Below are 20544 nucleotides of genomic sequence, written 5' to 3' on the forward strand. Positions count from 1 at the left end.
AAGTAATTTTGTTGAGTTCACAAATGGATAATTTATGGATTTTACATTTTTTACATTTTTTAATGGAAAATCCACACAGTATCAGCAAAGTGGATATTTTTGGTTGCTTTTATTTTTATGCCGTAAATTGACCTGTTTCGCCGATTTCCTTGCAAGTCAATTTTGCCTGTGCATTTGCTTAGTTTTTTTAAAGGAAGATTTTTCCCATAGACATGATTTCGGTGGTTTAAATGCAATATTGTGGATTTTGGTTTTTTTTTGCAACAAAGTTTAGAAAAAGAAGAATACAATCAGCTCTGCTGTTCGGTCTTCTGGTCTTAACAGGGTCTCCATGTCAGTCTCGGCGCCACCCGGCCTCCACTGGTGACTTGTTGTACCATATGACAGTTACAGCCAATCAGAGGCTGTTCTTGTCCGAAGTGCTGAAACGGGAGTTGGGATGTGCTGCGTTCAGCATGGAAACCCTGTTAAGAAAAGAAGATTTACCAGTGGAAGTGAGTATCTTTTTTTCATAAAGACGTAGCCAGTCTGCATGGAAGTCTGCAGCATGATTTGCATTATTTTTTGTGGGTCTGTCACTATGGACAGTACACGTAAGTGGGTATAAGCGATGCAGAAAAGGACGGAGAATAAATAGCTGTTTTATTTTTGCATCCAGCACTGATCGTATGAAGCACTGTCTCCAAAAAATGCAGCTGATCTTCAAGCATTTTAAGAAGCAAAAACATCATCCAAGTGAGTTAATATATGCATAGATTTCTAAATTATACAGGATTATGTATGTTGTTCATTCTATTTTAAGGAAAATCCAGGATTTTCAGATTTTTATCAGCACTGGAAATGTCCTGCATGTAATAAAACAGCAGAAAATTATACATTCCTGGTCCCCAATATTGCCAAAAATGTCCTATCTGTGGTCATTTAAAGCATTACTCAAACTTCTTAGAAATTCCTGTATTGGCACAACTGTTAAGCGTATTCAGTCACCATGAACAGCTGATCGGCAGGGATGCCGGTGTCAGACTCCGACCGATCAGACATTAATGACCTATCCTAAAGATAGGTCATCAATGATAAAGTAGTGGATGACCACAATGTAGGAGAATGTATGATTCAGATTTGATTTAGGCCTAATTCACATTGGTTGTATACATGTCTGTGAAAACTAGAAGGTCAATTAGCTATTAAGCCCCCCATACACACTAGACCAATGTTGGCTGAACCCGCTGCTATTGATGGGTTTAACCGACAGCCTAATGTATATGGGGGTCTCGGACGATTGATTGCCGGGGGAGTTAAGGATTTGGCATGTCCAATTTCTGTTTGCCAATTATTTTATTCTCCTGAAGAAAAGCTACTTCCAGAGATGTTGTACGATCACTCTTATATATGGGAGAGATGGATGAGATGGCTCCTGGCCAGATGATTGGCGCCCAACAGCCATCGAATGTGTTTGGCAGGCTTTGGAATCATTTTTTTGGTAACATATTTGGCAACAAAGGACTTTCACTCCATATAGAGGATCAGGTTCATATCTGCCGTTACAGTAGAAAAAATGAACTGCCCATCAAAGCTCTAAGTAATTATTCAGGTTTCCTCACCCATGCATAAGTCAAGTACTATCATAGTGCATGGGTCAGACTTCCTCAACAAATCCACGTCACTTCATAGTCTCTGACCCTGCATGTCTTAGCTGTAGACTCTATTTACCATTAGATCATTAATGGGCCTAGTTTAACCTGAGTTTACCAAAAATCTGGAGGGGAGGGATTGATAGGTCCCAATACCAATCTGTGTGCCACTTCAGAAAAATCTAGGCTCGGAGATAAAAGTATGACAATAACTCAGCAAACCAATTTTGCTGAGAAACCGAGTGTTCCTGGATTCCTTTTATCTCACTCAGGAAATCTCCTTCTCCGGGCTCTTATTATCCACAGTACATAGTGACATAGCTATATAGTTAGAACTGTTGAAAAAAACACCTGTCAATGTCTGTCAAGTTTATCTGCGGGATGGGTGAGGAGACTGAAGGAAAGGTATGGGTAAAGATACTACCATAATATGGGATATTATCTGCCCTAAAAATACTAATTATTATGTCAGAGCAGCATTATTAATACATATTAAAAAACATTCATATATTTTGGAATCAAATACAGAAAGTCCACATATATTGGTCATATGGTAAGAGTACCGCATGCGTGTTACGCTGCTCCTTTAATTCTTATGACACAGAAGTTTTGGGGACAATGGAAGACTGGGGACCCTGGTCATGATGGCTTCATGCCTTATTTTAATGGCTGGCGAGAACCTATGCAGCAACACCCCGCTCCTCACAGGTCCAAGGGTATAGAAATTTAATTTGAGGGTCACGAAGACGGTAGAAATTAGTGGTGTTGGTAACAATACAAGCTTGTGCTCATCTTCACCAATGGGCATAATTGGCTAGTGCTTGTAAAAACAAACAACATTCCATTTTACAGTTTATGATACTTTTTCCCTACTCCCCTGATAATTATAGTTTTATTTTTTTGTGCCTTATTGCCTAGGTTATCGGCCACTCCTGTATTCTGGCAGCGGTGATCGAACATGCACAGTGCTTACAACATCTTTTCAATAGAGCTTGTAAGTGCTGCACCAGATTGCAGGAGCGCATTGCAAGCTCTTGATCTAGCTAGCTTTAATGGTAGGTCGCAGACAGACGGCCGTATGTGAGGATCACATTGCAATGCTTGGACTGGCTGTCTCTCCTGACCTGAGCTCGACAGCTGCAGAGAAATATATGCTGTCATACATATATCATCATCGCAAGAGTTATGCGGCAGTCTGTCTCTGCCCTCACAGTGCTCCACATAGAGCAAAATCGGAGCGAACGCAGTTCAAGCCAGTGGCGCAAACATGCACTGCCCTGACAAGTGGGAGAATATAACTTAATTCTCTCCTTTTAGCCACTGATCCATTAAACCGGCTACAAAGAATATAAACACTATGTACGCGTACATTGCCACTATATCTGCAGGGCATCTGCATTTTTGGAGGTGACTTGTCCCCTTTAATACAGAACGTAGATGGTTTTCTTTTTTCGTTTCAGGGCTGTCGTACAATGAAGAGCAGATACACAAGCTGGACAAGTGAGTCACTGAATGAAGCTTTTTCTAAAGTAAAATGGCCCCTTTCTCGTGTAATATCTTACTTATTCTTCATTCTAAATCTATTACCAGAATAAATTTAGCAGATTTAGCCAAGAAAGTCTTGAAAATATTTCAAGATGATGTCGTGGAGAAATATCGAGTGGCTCTGTCAGGACACAGCGGCAGGATGAGGTACAGTTGTGTAGTGATGCCAATAACCAATGTCTTACTCTAAAGCAATTGAGTAAATCAGTCTTTTCACAGTTAAGTGTTACAATTTCCAATTTGGTAGGTAATGTGTGTTTTCTTTCATCATTATGATGTTTTTTTCTGGGTAATGTTTGTGACTTTGGTTCGTATCATGTACAGAGAGATTAATTTTTTTATGACAGTTTGTTAGCAAAATGCAAATTTATGCCAACAATTTTTTTCTGTTGGCATCTAGTATGATCTGTTCACTGTTTAGTCTTCATCGTATTCTTCACTTTTCTCATGTACAACTAAGTATTTAATTTGGTCTAGAGGAACGTAAGGTTTAGTGATTCCCTAGTGATTAGGCTCTAGGTTTTTGCCACCTAATCTGAGAGCAGCATAATGTAGACACCGAGACCCTGATGTGTCACTTACTAGGTTGCTTGCTGTAGTTTTGTTAATATCTCAATTGTATTACAGGAGATTATCACTAGAGGACCAGTAAATCTGCTGTAATTTAGTTCTCCATATTTATGAGCTTTGTATAACCCCGCCCCCACCATTGATTGGCAGCTTTATATGTACCCTGTGCATAGGCAGGAAGCATCTAATCACTGGTATTCACGGGGTTATACAGAGCTTAGTATTTGGGGAACTGGACAATCAGCAGCAGATAAAGCTGATTTTATCATACAGCTCAGTAATTGACACATTGCTGGAATCAGAGTCTCTTGCCCCTTATATCATGCTGCTCTCAAATGGTGTACCAAAAACCTGCTGACAGATTTCCTTGACATTCCATCAAAATGTCTCCATGAAAAGTGTCTCTGAATTAATATATTATCTGAAGGGACACAGATTACGACAATGTAATTATGTCTGCAAACATCTGTAAATCGAGGGTGTTGTTCAAGATGCAGCGGAGTCACAGAAAAGAACAAATTTCCACATAGTTCACTGTTAGTAACCCTTTAGTCCACTGTCAGTAACTATTTTACTTAGACTAGGTTCACATTGCGTTAGGGCAGTCCGTTTAGCGCATAGCGCTACGGACTGCGCTAACGCAATGTCCCAAAAGGGATCGCGTTTGCCAATCCCGCTAGTGCATTGGGCAATGGCGGCGTTAACGGACTACGTTACACCGCGTTATGCCGCGGTGTAACGTAGTCCGTTAAATGGGTTCACATAACGTAATGTGAACCTAGCCTTAGGAACAAAGATATTCCTACTCGGTTTTGATATATGCACAAAGGAAACACACCAAACAAACATTTTGCCAGAAAGCTATATCCACTGTGCCGGACAGCTCGGCACCCAAGAGAACGGTTTCTGCTATTTACTCTATGGGAATTTACCTGTTGCCATGCCCGTCTGAACCGGCTGATGTTACCTTATTACACCTTGAGAGTAAACGGGTTTAATTAAGTGAGTGCAAAGCACGGGCTCGCCTGCGGTCTAGCAGTGGTTGACAATCTTAAGAATAGATATATATATTTCTGATCCTATTTCCCAACCAAACATTCCACTGCCGTCCCCGTATAAACTCAAGAAACTGGAGGAAACGTCTGTCCTCGATTTATATGGAGAATATTATAAAATTAACCAAATATATATAGACATCAGAGAAAGTGCTGTAGACAAAGTCTGTTGTAACGGAATCACTGCTCCACCTTATATTGTCCTACAGAGTGACCCCTCTTCCAGCAGAACAGGGAGGGAAACACAAGTCCTTCCTAGAGTTCACTGTGTGCTGTGTCAGCACCTAAATGTAGCATAGAATCCTTATTTACTGAACAGCACAAAAACGTAGTGATCATTCTAGGGTTTCTGGCCATTAATTTCGGTAGGAAAACGTGGTCCATATAATCAATATACCTAACTACTGTATATATTAGTGTATAAGCCAAGTTTTTCAGCACTTTTTTTGTGCTGAAAATGCCCCCCTTGGCTTATACACTAGTCATTGTTCCAGAAGACAGCGGTAGAGGGGGAGCAGCGGAGCAGCGGGTCACTGGAGGCAGGAGCCGGCTGCTGTGACTAACTCCTGTGGTCACTGCTAGAGGGAAATAAATATTCACTGCACTGGCAGTGAATATTCTTTTTTCTTTTAGTTCGCACAGTGTCAGCCACAGCCGCCGGCTTCCAGCAGCTTCCGGGCTATCACGGGTGCACCCTACTTAAGAGTTATGAATATTCACCTCTCTCCACTACCATAGGCATGGAGAGAGGTGAATATTCATTCCCTTAATGAACGGGAACACGTGATCGATCGGCCGTAGGAGCTGCTGGCAGTGGAACAAGATGTTGCGTGCAGGGAAGATAAGTAGGATGTTTTGGTTTTTTTATGCTTTTCTGATGGAGGCCATGAATACAAGGATAGGAATGAGGAACCATGCATACAAGGACAGAGATGAGGGGCCATGCATACCAGGACAGGGATGAGGAGCCATGCAAACAGGGATGGTGATAAGGAGCCATGCATGCAAGGATAGGGATTAGGAACCATGCATACCAGAATAGGGATGAGGAACCATGCAGACAAGGATGGGGTTAAGGAGACATGCAAACAAGAGTGAGGATAAAAAGCCATGCATACAAGGATGGGGATAAGAAGCCATGCGTACTAGGATGGGGATAAGAAGCCATGCATACAAGAATGGAGATGAGGAGTCATGCATACAAGGATGGGGATGAGGAACCATGCAGACCAGGATAGGGATGAGGGGACAATGCATACCCGGCTTATACTCGAGTCAATAAGTTTTCCCAGGTTTTCGTGGCAAAATTAGGTGCCTCGGCTTATACTCTGGTTGGCTTAAACATGAGTATATACGGTAAATAACTAAAGGTTTTGTTCCGGCTGTGTGTCTCTTAGCGGCAAAATATGTTGTGTTGCATGCACGTTTACTTATTGCGACATTGCAGTGGGCTTTTAGCATTTCTTACCACCGGGTCTACTCTGAATGACACAATCAGGTCACGCAGGCAGATGCAGAGTTCTTCCAGTCGGTGAGCAATACCGAGGAGGGTTGTGCTATAATGCTTCCACAGGATGCGGTACCTTTCACTTCACAGGTACCGGGTCCCTTCTATTCTTTAACTGCTTTTCCAGCAGGAATTCCCTCACATCCGGACAGGTTCAGATACCATTTCAGTTCAGCTTCAATGTGCCGCTGCTCTTTACTCAATCGGGTGCAGCCACAAAGGGATGTCACCATATCTCTCTCCAGCACAGCCTCATACACTCCTCATTCCTGCAGGCTCTGCCCAAGATGGGCGCGCTTCCTCTTCCTGTCTTTCACTTTTATAAAACCCTCCCTTTCACATCTTACAGATATATCACAGTCTCTTAACCATGTTCAAACAACTGCGACATCTTGTGGCTAGTTAACAAGATTAACTATAAAGAAATAAATCTATGAACAACAAGTACAAAGATTATTCAGGAGTGAGTACAATTACATTTATCTTCAAATATACCACCCGGTGAGCCAACATGCACTGTTTTGTATCACATCTGCCAGACTTCTAAGCTTAGAAAAATACTGCAGCCATTGTTCGCATTGCTTCATTAGCTGGCAGAGCTCAGACCATTTGCAGACTAAAGGTACTGTCACACATAACGATATCGTTAACGATATCGTTGCTTTTTGTGACGTAGCAACGATATCGTTAACAAAATCGTTATGTGTGACAGCGACCAACGATCAGGCCCCTGCTGGCAGATCGTTGGTCGCTGGGGAAAGTCCAGGACTTTATTTCGTCGCTGGATCACCCGCTGACATCGCTGAATCGGCGTGTGTGACGCCGATTCAGCGATGTCTTCACTGGTAACCAGGGTAAACATCGGGTTACTAAGCGCAGGGCCGCGCTTAGTAACCCGATGTTTACCCTGGTTACCATTGTAAATGTAAAAAAAAACAAATACTACGTACTTACATTCCGGTGTCTGGTCACGTCCCTCGCCTTCAGCTTCCCGCACTGACTGTGAGGGCCGCCGTAAAGCAGAGCACAGCGGTGTCGTCACCGCTGTGCTTTACGGCCGGCGCTCAGTCAGTGCGGGAAGCTGAAGTGTGAATCCATGACATTATACCTGAGGAAGACTCTAAGAAGTCGAAACCGGTTGTATTTTAGTTTGAAATAAAAATCATCCTTGAATCAGAATATCGAGTTCCATCATCATCCTTCAGGAGCGCATATTGCTGGGAAAAACATCCACAAAGTGTTATCACTATGGCATGAGAGAGGAGTTGTTAATCCTCAAATTTATTCATACTGACTTTTGAGTCTCTTCTAAGATCAGGGACATCGGCTTCTTTCTCATGGAGATTTTTCCCTACTTGTGATCAACTACATGTGCGGTTTATAGCCTTCTTGACTGTGGGAAACTGATAAAGAAATCTCTTTATTAAAAATAATAATGAAAATGAAAGTTATAATTGTTTTATCCTAGGACAATCAATGAAATTCAGAACCACTTAGGACTCGTGAATGGATATTTGGCAGCCTGTGTTCAAGACCTCCAGATCTACGAGGAGTCTGTTAACAATGTACAGTAACTATAGTTTTTAACTTTACCTGATTGGGTTATTTTGTTATCTGTCCTACGTAACTGAAGCTGATCGTACAAAACCATACATATGAGGTTTGGCATGATTAAATTGAGGTAAAGCTTGAACATAGTGGGTATTCAGTCCATTCTCTGTTATTCTGTAGAGTCAGTTCATTTGTAACTAGCACAAGTAGACAACTAGTTTGTGTAGTTTGGTCTTTTTAACGGTGCTAAAGTTACAAAAGTAATATTTTTTCTTATTTTTGCAGATTGTAGACAGATTAGCCCAAAGACTGCAGCAGACCTGTTTATTACAACCAAATCATAGCCCTGTCCTCTCATACAGTGGTCCGGCGCAACAGGAGCTAACACTTAGGTGAGTTAGTCCAAAGGTGTGGCCTGGTGAGCTCTGGGGGGTTATAAAAGCACTCCTTCCATCAAAGTTCTTTATCCTCTTAATATATTGCAATCATCATATTAAATAACACTGTGTACTTACAATTGCTCATTTTGCCTTTCTACCCAGCTAATTCTTCTCTTTTCCATTAGATCTATGACATCATGTGATTAAAAACTGACAAGCTGAACCCTTCCTAAGCTCTATGTACAATCATGAAGTCTCTTTTTCCTGCATGAGTCATCACTGCAAAAATCCCTGGCAGGAGAAGCAGGGTAGATCAGCTGGGTCAGGAGTTGAAGAGGGGAATGATTCATGCAGGGACAAGAGACATAGGCCATGTGCACACGTTCAGGTTTTTTCGCGGTTTTTTTTGTGCATTTTTTCGTGCTAAAAACGCTATAAAAACTCATTAAAAACGCATACATTATGCATTCTATCATTTAGAATGCATTCTGCATGTTTTGTGCACATGGATGCGTTTTTTTCCACGAAAAAAACGCATCGCGGTAAAAAAAATGAGCATGTTCATTATTTTTGCGGATTTTCTGCGTTTTTCCCGCAATTCTATGCATTTGGGAAGAAAACGCACAAAAACGCGTCAAAAACGCGTCAAAAAACACGAAAAAAACGCAAGCGGATTTCTGGCAGAAATGTCCGATTTTTGTCAGGAAAATTTCTGCAAGAAATCCTGACGTGTGCACATACCCTAACTGTTTCCACACAGAGCAGTAAAAAGAGAAGAATTAACTTGGTATAAAGGTAAAATAAGCAATTGTACATACAAAGTGCTATATAATATGATTGCAATACAGTAGGAGGATAAAAACTTTGATGTAAGTGCTTGTTTAACTTAAAAATACTTTTTCTTTTAACTCAAATTGGTTTGTGTAATATTAATATTACTTCAAAGCTGGGCTTTTATTATTTGGGCTAATTTTGTAAGTTCACATTGGGCAAAATGGTATGAGATTTTGTTTATTATAATAGGACAGTTCATATTTTGAGTCTATCATTATTGTAGGGGCAAGATCTGATAATATGCACTATCTACTGGTAAAAACCTTCAAGCGTTACTAGTATATAATAAAAAAAAAACAGTACATTGAATTCATGAATATCTATGTCTACATGTTAACATCATGACAGTTTTAGGTTTGGTCCATTCTGTTGACCTAAATTCAAAGTCATCTGATGCAGAGTTTAATTGCATAGAGGAAAATAATGCAATACCGACTGCCTTAACTGGGGCAAGAATAGGATTACTGACTATTTCATAGTGCGTTTAGTGTAGGGAATCTGTCACCAGGTTTTTGCTACCTCGCCTGAGAGCAGCATGAGACAGAGACCCTTATTCCAGGGTCAGTTACTGGGCTGCTTACTATTTTATCATTGTGAGAATAGCAGTGACGCGGGATGCAGTGACGAGCAGGAGGCAGAGCAAGAGTTAAAGGGTTTATTACAGGGGTTACTTCACGCAGGGAGAGCAAGGGTTAAGAGGAGAGTTAAACTAAATAATACATCAGGGTAACGACAAACAGTTATGAAACAGGTACACTTATCAGTCTGATGGGTTCTGGCCTGTCGAAGCTTGAAATCCCACGGTGGCCCCGTAAGCGACGCGCGAAGTCTCTGGCCTGATCCTGAAGAAAGTTGATGCACTGCCTCATGACGGGCGTGGCGTATCCTGGCTCTCCGAGGCAAGGCCCTGGAATACCGGGATGATGGCCGTGCTGGGAAGTTGTCTGTGGTACCGCCAGACTGGGACTCAGTTCAAAGGCATAGGCGGGGATGACTCTACCCGGCTCTGGATGACTCAGTGGGTCTGACTCAGGCCGCGAGCCCGTGGCAGAAGGCGGAACGGTGCGGGAAGGATTCCCCGAGACTGGGGTAAGTGGGCACACAGATATACGTTTCTCACAGTCAGTCTGTTCAAGGACAGAAGTGCTGCAGCGCAGGTCTGGCCTATTGCGTAGCTCCACGGAGAGTGAGTGAACCTTCTCCTGCTGCGCGCTCTGTCTTGCCGCCGACTGACTCGCTTTCCCGTGCAGTCCCTTTTATCCCAGACACGCCCCCTACAGTCGGGTGCAAATGTCTGTCCGGGTCAGAAAGCTTTGCCCCCGGCAACAATGGTGACAGCCCCCATAGTTCCGGAACTAACACAAGAGAGGTATTACCAGCGTGGTCCGTCTTCCTACATCAGCAAGAGATTATCATTACAGGATTAGAAAACCTGCTGTCATGTAGTCCTCCATAGTCATGAGCTCTGTATAACTCCGCCCTCACCACTGATTGGCAGCTTTCTGTGTACACTGTGCAGAGATCTTTCAATCAGTGGTGTGGGCGGGGTTATACAGAGCTCAGCATTTAGAGAACTGCTAGATCTGCAGCAGATAAAACTGCGATTTTATCAAAACTGAAGAACTCAGTAAAGAAAGTGACGCATTACTGGAATCAGGGTCTATGCCCCTACATTATGCTGCTCTCAGATAGGGTAGGAAAAACCTGGTGAAAAATTCCCTTTAACTGTGTGCAGTGGGTTTTGGCTTGCCCTATTGGAGACTGCGGGCATCCAAAATGTTATCTTTAAAATGTTTAAATCTGCTATAAACTTTGGAGCCATGTATCAAAATGGGAGCTTGAAGATATAGGAAAGAAAAAATGATCACCGGATGGAATGAAAAGTATGAAATCAGTCTAATACCCACCTCAGTTCCACAGACAGTAATGGAGAATACTTATTTGACTTATTTTTACTAGAAGTTTCAGAGTTAGATTACATTTCTTGCTCTGAAATAGATTTCTTGCTATTATTTTTTGAAGATCTATTCCCCAGGACTGAGCACAGAAAGTAACCACCCAAGTTTGGTCACAGTCTTAGTATGTTTTTTTAATATGCAGCCGTGTATTTCTTCCAATGATGATCCTAACTTATGAAAATTGTGTCTATTTTCCAAGAATGCTTAAACTACGAGACCAGATGAAGACTGTCTCTTGTGAGCTAGAAAAAAACAACACTATTATAGAAAGGTAACCCTGTGTTTTAGTTCCACCTGATTTTGTGATACTAACGGTGCTATCAATTCCAATTTATAGAATTTTTTTCTTCTAGAATATGAAATTAATACAGTCACTTAAAGAGTCTCTCACCCCTAATTTTGTTATGAAATGATCTATGCGGTGATACAGGGGAGTTAACTCCTTTAAAAATCATACCAGCGGTGTACCTGTTACCGGTAAACCGCCTGACAAAAAAGATCTTTGAATTCACATACAAATAAGGGGGCTTCAGTGCACCATTGGGGTGGGCAAGAATTAGGTACCCAGTTATACCACCTCATTTCGTTTGTTGAGAAATTTTCCCTGCTTCTAATTGACAGCACTCGCTTCCGAGAGCGAACACTGTCTGAACTCTGCCTCGTTTGTTCACATGCGCACTGACGCTGCCTGAGCCTGGCCGCACACAGTCTCATTGCTAGTGTGAGCAGGCGTATTCGCCACCCTGGATTCTCTTTGCAGATTCCACTCGCTACAGTAAGATACCTGGAAATGTAGCAAATGGTGTCCGCAGGGAGGAGTGCATGCTGCTACTAACAGTGTCTGTGTGTTCCAGGTTCAGGCAGTGTCAGTGTGCATGCACACAGGATATATTCTACACTCCATAAAATGTGAAAAACTAAAATTGTTGCTAAATTTTTGCTGAACACAAAATGTATGACCTTTGGCATTTTCATGCCAGTGGACAGTGCTGGGCTGGGACTGGGTGTGGCATAGCTGGGCCGGGACTGGGTGTGACATAGCTGGGGCGGGACTGGGTGTGACATAGCTGGGGCGGGACTGGGTGTGGCAGAGCTGGGCCGGGACTGGGTGTGACATAGCTGGGCCGGGACTGGGTGTGGCAGAGCTGGGGCGGGACTGGGTGTGGCAGAACTGGGCCCGAACTGGGTGTGGCAGGGCTGGTCCGGGACTGGGTGTGGCAGAGCTGGGCCGGGGCTGGTTGTGGCAGAGCTGGGCCGGGACTGGGTGTGGCAGAGCTGGTTCGGGGTTGGGTGTGGCAGAGCTGGGCCGGCTGGCTGTGCAAGAGCTAAGCCGGTCCTGGCTGTGGCAAAGCTGGGCGGGTGAGGCAGAGCTGGGCAAGGACTGGGTGTGGCAGAGCTGGGCTGGCTGTGGCAGAGCTGGGCCGGGACTGGGTGTGGCAGAACTGGGCTGGGTGTGGCAGAACTGGGCCAGGACTGGGTGTGGCAGAGGTTGGCTTGGTGTGGCAGAGCTGGGCCGGGGCTGGGTGTGGCAGAGCTGGGCTGGCTGTGGCAGAGCTGGGCCGGGACTGGGTGTGGCAGAGCTGAGTCGGGGCTGGGTGTGGCAGAGCTGGGCCGGGGCTGGCTGTGGAAGAGCTGGGCCAGGGCTGGCTGTGGCAGAGCTGGGCCGCTCCTGGCTGTGGCAGAGCTGGGCTGAGTGTGTCAGAGCTGGGCCGGGACTGGGTGTGGCAGAGCTGGGCTGGCTGTGGCAGAGCTGAGGCGGGACTGGGTGTGGCAGAGCTGGGCTGGGACTGGGTGTGGCAGAGCTGGGCAGACTGGGTGTGGCAGAGCTGGGTCGGGGCTGGCTGTGGCACAGCTGGGCCGGGGCTGGGTGTGGCAGAGCTGGGCCGGGGCTGGGTGTGGCAGAGCTGGGTCAGAACTGGGTGTGGCAGAGCTGGGGCGGGACTGGGTGTGGCATAGCTGGGGCGGGACTGGATGTGGCAGAGCTGGGCCGGGACTGGGTGTGGCAGAGCTGGGTCGGGTTTGGGTGTGGCAAAGCCTGCAACCTAAATTTAACAAAAAACTTATGCAGAGATGTTACTGGACTGGTGTAACATTTCTGGCAAGGTGCATGGAGGCACAAACAACTGATAAGATGCACCAAATTTATTAAGTGGCATGTGCCTCTGAATAAATGCAGTGCATTTTATGCCTCAAGGCCCATCAAGACTGACGTTTGAAATGCCTGTATTAATGAATCGGGCCTTCAATTTTTACCAATCTCTAAGGGTGGTTTCACATTTGCGTTTTTTTTTTTGCGTTTTTGCGGTAAAAAACGCAAAAAAAGCATGCGTTTTTTTCCCTATACTTAACATTAAAAACGCATACGTTTTTTTGCATGCGTTTTGACGCGTTTTTGCAACGCATGCGTTTTTCTCTGCATGCGTTTTGTTGCAGAAATGCAACATGTAGTAATTTTAGCGGCGTTTAGCGGCGTTTTTTTGCCGCGAAAAAAACGCATGCGTTTTTTTCGCGGTAAAAAAACCTATTGATGTCTATGTAAACGCATGCGTTTTTATAGAAAAACACAAGAATACACACTTATAAGCCATCCCCCAACCCTAACCCTAACCCTAAAACACACTCTAACCCAAACTGTAACACAAACTGTAACACAAACTCTAACTCTAACCCTAGGGATCCTAACCCTAGCCCTAACCCTAGCCCTAACCCTAGGGATCCTAACCCTAACCCTAACACAAACCCTAACCCTAAAACACAAACTGTAACACAAACTGTAACACAAACTGTAACACAAACTCTAACACACACTCTAACACACACTCTAACACACACTCTAACACAAACTCTAACACAAACTCTAACACAAACTCTAACACAAACTCTAACACAAACTCTAACCTTAACCCTAGGGATCCTAACACAAACCCTAACCCTAACCCTAGGGATCCTAACCCTAACACAAACCCTAGGGATCCTAACCCTAACACAAGCCCTAACCCTAGCCCTAACCCTAGGGATCCTAACCCTAACCCTAACACAAACCCTAACCTTAGCCCTAACCCTAGCCCTAACCCTAGGGATCCTAACCCTAGCCCTAACCCTAGCCCTAACCCTAGGGATCCTAACCCTAACCCAAACCATAACCCTAACCCTAAAACACAAACTCTAACACAAACTCTAACACAAACTGTAACCAGAGGCGTAGCTAGAGCTTTTGCCGCCCGGGGCTGTTCCTGAGTTTGGCGCGCCCCCCCCCCCCCCCCGCTCAATACACACAAAGGTTACCAAAAATGGTTTTCCTGTTTTGTAGAACTTAAACTGGGCCTAATGGTGTCACCCCCACATGCCACACCTGTGACTTAATACCACCACACCATGACCAGGCCACATAGTGACCGAATAATACTACATACAAGGGACAAATACCACAACACCATTTCTAGACCACATATTACCACCACATAGTGACTGAATACTACAATACTGATCAGTAATAAAAAAAAAAACACAATACTATCACCATAAGTGCCAGTATTCACAGGAGATCTGTACTTAGTATGCAGTGTCTGTGTAGAGGTAATACAGAGATCACTGGTGACATTATACACAGGACCTCTATATAGTATACAGTGTATAGTGTCAGTGTATAGGTAACACTGACTCACCAGTGACGTCTCTAGGTGAAGTCCTTCATCTTTCATCCAGCACAGACCGCCATCATTCCTTCCAGCCAGGACTCGTTTCTGCAGGAAATAACACAGTTATCTCGAGCTCCGCTTGCAGAACACATTACTTAATTTTTCACAACTTCTACATTACACCACATGAAGATAAAAAGGCGATATAGTGTCACTCTGCACAGTAACAGGACCGCCCCCCCATTTAAAACAGTATACTCAAAAAATAAAATAAATACATCACTGCAGTAATAATATCCCTTAATTATCCCCTATGATAACACTATTCCCCACCCTGGCCCCGTTTATCTCATTCCTGGCTCCAGCCATATGTTCTCGCATCCTGCCCTCATGAGTATCCATTCTACCCCATATGATCTCCCCATCCTGCCCCACCAGCCTCCATCGTATCCGTCCTGCCCCATGATCCAATCCTGCCCCGTGTCTCCAATCATGCCCCGTATCTACATTCTGCCCATGCCTCAAGTCCTGCCCCCAGTGTGTCCAGCATATTACCCCCATGTTGTCCAGCAATCTGCCCCAGTGTGTCCAGCATATTACCCCCATGTTGTCCAGCAATCTGCCCCAGTGTGTCCAGCATATTACCCCCAGTGTGTCCAGCAATCTGCCCCAGTATGTCCAGCACTGCCCCCAGTGTGTCCAGCAATCTGCCCCAGTGTCCAGCCTTTCCCCAGTGTGTCCAGCAGTCTGCCCCAGTGTGTCCAGCATATTACCCCCAGTGTCCAGCATTGCCCCAGTGTGTCCAGCATATTACCCCCAGTGTGTCCAGCAATCTGCCCCAGTATGTCCAGCACTGCCCCCAGTGTGTCCAGCAATCTGCCCCAGTGTCCAGCCTTTCCCCAGTGTGTCCAGCAGTCTGCCCCAGTGTGTCCAGCATATTACCTCCAGTGTCCAGCATTGCCCCAGTGTGTCCAGCATATTACCCCCAGTGTGTCCAGCAATCTGCCCCAGTGTCCAGCATTGCCCCAGTGTGTCCAGAAGTCTGCCCCAGGGTCTCCAGCATTGCCTCAATGTGTCCAGAAATCTGCCCCAGGGTCTCCAGTATTGCCCCAGTGTGTCCAGCAATCTGCCCCATGGTCTCCAGTATTGCCCCAGTGTGTCCAGCATTCTGCCCCATGGTCTCCAGTATTGCCCCGGTGTGTCCAGCAATCTGCCCCATGGTCTCCTGTATTGCCCCAGTGTGTCCAGCATTCTGCCCCATGGTCTCCAGTATTGCCCCGGTGTGTCCAGCAATCTGCCCCATGGTCTCCAGTATTGCCCCGGTGTGTCCAGCAATCTGCCCCATAGTCTCCAGTATTGCCCCAGTATGTCCAGAAGTCTGCCCCAGGGTCTCCAGCATTGCCTCAATGTGTCCTGAAATCTGCCCCATGGTCTCCAGTATTCAGTGTGTCCAGCAATCTGCCCCATAGTCTCCTGTATTGCCCCAGTGTGTCCAGCATTCTGCCCCATGGTCTCCAGTATTGCCCCAGTGTGTCCAGCAGTCTGCCCCATGGTCTCCAGTATTTCCCCAGTGTGTCCAGCAATCTGCCCCATGGTCTCCAGTATTGCCCCAGTATGTCCAGAAGTCTGCCCCAGGGTCTCCAGCATTGCCTCAATGTGTCCTGAAATCTGCCCCATGGTCTCCAGTATTCAGTGTGTCCAGCAATCTGCCCCATACACTCCTGTATTGCCCCAGTGTGTCCAGCATTCTGCCCCATGGTCTCCAGTATTGCCCCAGTGTGTCCAGCATTCTGCCCCATGGTCTCCAGTATTGCCCCAGTGTGTCCAGCAATCTGCCCCATAGTCTCCTGTATTGCCCCAGTGTGTCCAGCAATCTGCCCCATGGTCTCCTGTATTGCCCCAATGTGTCCAGCATTCTGCCACATGGTCTCCTGTATTGCCCCAGTGTGTCCAGCATTCTGCCCCATGGTCTCCAGTATTGCCCCAGTGTCCAGCAATCTGCCCCATAGTCTCCTGTATTGCCCCAGTGTGTCCAGCAATCTGCCCCATGGTCTCCTGTATTGCCCCAGTGAGTCCAGCATTCTGCCCCATGGTCTCCTGTATTGCCCCAGTGTGTCCAGCATTCTGCCCCATGGTCTCCAGTATTGCCCCAGTGTGTCCAGCAATCTGCCCCATGGTCTCCAGTATTGCCCCAGTGTGTCCAGCATTGCCCCCAGACAGTCAGACATAAAGAAAAAAAAAAAAAAGTAAAATCCTCACCTCTCCCGTTCCTAGCGCAGGTCCGGTGCAGCCAGTCAGCGTCTCTCCGGCTCTGCGACGCTCAGGACAGAGAGGCAGAGCGGCGCGCACAGTAGTGACGTCATCGCGCCCTCTGCTCTGAGACGTCGCAGAGTCAGAGGATGCTGAAGCCGCAGGAACCAGGAGAGGTGAGTATTAGAGGCGGGGCGGGGCCCGGGGGTGGGGGGAGCTGGCCCTGGTCGTGGCGGCGGACGGCGCCGCCCGAAGATTTAAAGGGGTGTCTTTTTTTTTTTTTTCTTCTTCTCCTGCAGCGCCGGCCGCCCCCCGCATTGTGCCGCCCGGGGCGGACCGCCCCCCTCGCACCCCCCTTCCTACGCCACTGACTGTAACACAAACTGTAACACAAACTCTCACACAAACTTTAACACAAACCCTAACCCAAACTGTAACCCTAACCCTAGCCCTAACCCTAACCCTAGGGATCCTAACCCTAACCCTTAGGGTTAGGATCCCTTAGGGTTAGGGTTACGGTTAGAGTTAGGGTTTGTGTTAGGGTTTGTGTTAGGGTTAGGGTTTGTGTTAGGGTTAGGATCCCTAGGGTTAGGATTAGGGTTTGTGTTAGGGTTAGGTATTGTGTTAGGGTTAGGGTTAGAGTTTGTGTTAGGGTTAGGGTTAGGATCCCTAGGGTTAGGGTTTGTGTTAGGTTAGGGTTTGTGTTAGGGTTAGGGTTAGGATCCCTAGGGTTAGGGTTAGGGTTAAGGTTTGGGTTAGGGTTTGTGTTAGGGTTAGGATCCCTAGGGTTAGGGTTTGTGTTAGGGTTAGGGTTTGTGTTAGGGTTAGGATCCCTAGGGTTAGGGTTTGTGTTAGGGTTTGTGTTAGGGTTAGAGTTTGTGTTAGGGTTAGGATCCCTAGGGTTAGGGTTAGGGTTTGTGTTAGGGTTAGGGTTTGTGTTAGGGTTAGTGTTAGGGTTAGGATCCCTAGGGTTAGGGTTTGTGTTAGGGTTAGGGTTTGTGTTAGGGTTAGGATCCCTAGGGTTAGGGTTAGGGTTTGTGTTAGGGTTAGGGTTTGTGTTAGGGTTAGGGTTTGTGTTAGGGTTAGGGTCCCTAGGGTTAGGGTTAGGGTTTGTGTTAGGGTTAGAGTTTGTGTTAGGGTTAGGATCCCTAGGGTTAGGGTTTGTGTTAGGGTTAGAGTTTGTGTTAGAGTTTGTGTTAGAGTTTGGGTTAGAGTTTGGGTTAGAGTTTGGGTTAGAGTTTGTGTTAGGGTTAGGGTTTGTGTTAGGGTTAGGATCCCTAGGGTTAGGGTTAGGGTTTGTGTTAGGGTTAGGATCCCTAGGGTTAGGGTTAGGGTTTGTGTTAGGGTTAGGATCCCTAGGGTTAGGGTTTGTGTTAGGGTTTGTGTTAGGGTTAGAGTTTGTGTTAGGGTTAGGATCCCTAGGGTTAGGGTTTGTGTTAGGGTTTGTGCTAGAGTTTGTGTTAGAGTTTGTGTTAGAGTTTGTGTTAGAGTTTGTGTTAGAGTTTGGGTTAGAGTTTGGGTTAGAGTTTGGGTTAGAGTTTGTGTTAGGGTTAGGGTTTGTGTTAGGGTTAGGATCCCTAGGGTTAGGGTTAGGGTTTGTGTTAGGGTTAGGATCCCTAAGGTTAGGGTTAGGGTTTGTGTTAGGGTTAGGATCCCTAGGGTTAGGGTTTGTGTTAGGGTTAGGGTTTGTGTTAGGGTTAGAGTTTGTGTTAGGGTTAGGGTTAGGATCCCTAGGGTTAGGGTTTGTGTTAGGGTTTGTGCTAGAGTTTGTGTTAGAGTTTGTGTTAGAGTTTGGGTTAGAGTTTGGGTTAGAGTTTGGGTTAGAGTTTGTTTTACAGTTTGGGTTAGGGTTAGAGTTTGTGTTAGGGTTAGAGTTTGTGTTAGGGTTAGGGTTAGTATCCCTAGGGTTACTAGGGATCCTATCCCTAACCCTAAGTATTTATGTTTATAGTGGGTTTTCTAGTTAATTTTGATGATTGGCAGCTGTCACACACTTCTCATTATGCGTTTCAAAAACGCAAATGCAGGGAAAAACGCGTCTAAACGCGTTTAAACGCAAAAACGCATGCATTTAAACGCGTTTTTGCATCAAATGCGTTTGCGTTAAAAACGCTGCGTTTTAAAACGCAAGTGTGAAACCAGCCTAAGACAATGTAATTTATGGTTAGAAATTAAAAGTTCTCTTTTTCATTACAACGCATATAAAAAATTTTCTATATTCCTAAATTATTCTAGGTCGTATTACATAGGCCAATGTAAACTATGAGAATGAACCCTTGTTGGATGGAGGTATCTTCAGTTACCATTTTAGAATTTGTAATGAGATCAGCTTTATTTAATTTCAGTAGTGTTAAAGGAACAACTCGCTACATTGTGTTATGTGAAGGCTATAAGGGGTGGTGGATGATAAAGGGAACACTAGACTCACCAAATAGAGAACCTGCCGACCCATGAGCCCTGCACTTGCCATCATACAGGGTAGAAGTGTGACTTGGAGACTGTCTTAGATATAAAATGTCTCGTTAGAGTAATGTTTGCAATTTTAAATATGTATTCTTACTATAAAAATTACATTTTGTCTATTCTTACCTTTCTCAGGATGAATGTATCCTGATCTGCAAGGGCTGGAGCATGGGACAATGGCTGTGTTTGCCTTCACTGTGACCCACCAACTTTGGAAATTTGTTAGAACATATTTAACCAAAGCTGAATCAAATAATGTCACCATGTTTTCATTCCATTTTCCTCATTAACTTGAACATAAAGGAGGAGATCTTCAGCCGGCTAACACTGAGGAATGCTCAGACTTATCCTAGGAGATGACATTTCTGCACTCTGTGCCGTTTCTATTGAGATTAACCCCATTTCTTGGATTGAGCTCAGTCTTTAGGGGATATGGTTTTGGGAAAGCTGTTTACATATTTTATTTTGGTTTTATTTCTTAATCATAATACTTATTCTCTGTGTTTTTTATTTTTGCTGTTTGCCCACCTAATAACATAATTGTGCATTTTTTTTTGCATAAACTCCAATAGTAAAAAGGGCCACACTTACCACAGCGGCCACACTTACATAGGTTGAAAATACATCCTCTTTTAGTAGATTATGTATAACTCACAATGGCATTTGTTATGAATAAAGCAACTAGCCCTTTATGTATATATATATATATATATATATATATATATATATATATAGTACAGACCAAAAGTTTGGACACACCTTCTCATTCAAAGATTTTTCTGTATTTTCATGACTATGAAAATTGTACATTCACACTGAAGGCATCAAAACTTTGAATTAACACATGTGGAATTATATAACAAAAAAGTGTGAAACAACTGAAATTATGTCTTATATTCAAGGTTCTTCAAAGTAGCCACCTTTTGCTTTGATGACTGCTTTGCACGCTCTTGGCATTCTCTTGATGAGCTTGAAGATGTAGTCACCGGAAATGGTCTTCCAACAATCTTGAAGGAGTTCCCAGAGATGCTTAGCACTTGTTGGCCCTTTTGCCTTCACTCTGCGGTCCAGCTCACCCCAAGCCATCTCGATTGGGTTCAGGTCTGGTAACTGTGGAGGCCAGGTCATCTGGCGTAGCACCCCATCACTCTCCGTCTTGGTC

General features: G+C 44.9%; 1 protein-coding gene across 1 annotated transcript in view; it reads left to right on the forward strand.

The window, feature by feature from the left end:
• IKBKE (inhibitor of nuclear factor kappa B kinase subunit epsilon) overlaps positions 1 to 20110 on the forward strand; it is an 84482-nt gene extending 64372 nt beyond the window's left edge. The window contains exons 15-21 of the mRNA XM_069756262.1: positions 659 to 735; positions 3092 to 3131; positions 3222 to 3323; positions 7777 to 7873; positions 8145 to 8251; positions 11231 to 11302; positions 19518 to 20110. Coding sequence (XP_069612363.1) covers positions 659 to 735; positions 3092 to 3131; positions 3222 to 3323; positions 7777 to 7873; positions 8145 to 8251; positions 11231 to 11302; positions 19518 to 19533 — 511 coding nt within the window. The 3' untranslated portion in view covers positions 19534 to 20110. The remainder of the gene's footprint in view (positions 1 to 658; positions 736 to 3091; positions 3132 to 3221; positions 3324 to 7776; positions 7874 to 8144; positions 8252 to 11230; positions 11303 to 19517) is intronic.
• Positions 20111 to 20544: the final 434 nt, after the last annotated feature.

The sequence above is a fragment of the Ranitomeya imitator genome, chromosome 3, assembly GCF_032444005.1.
Source record: "Ranitomeya imitator isolate aRanImi1 chromosome 3, aRanImi1.pri, whole genome shotgun sequence".
Taxonomy (NCBI): Eukaryota; Metazoa; Chordata; class Amphibia; order Anura; family Dendrobatidae; genus Ranitomeya; species Ranitomeya imitator.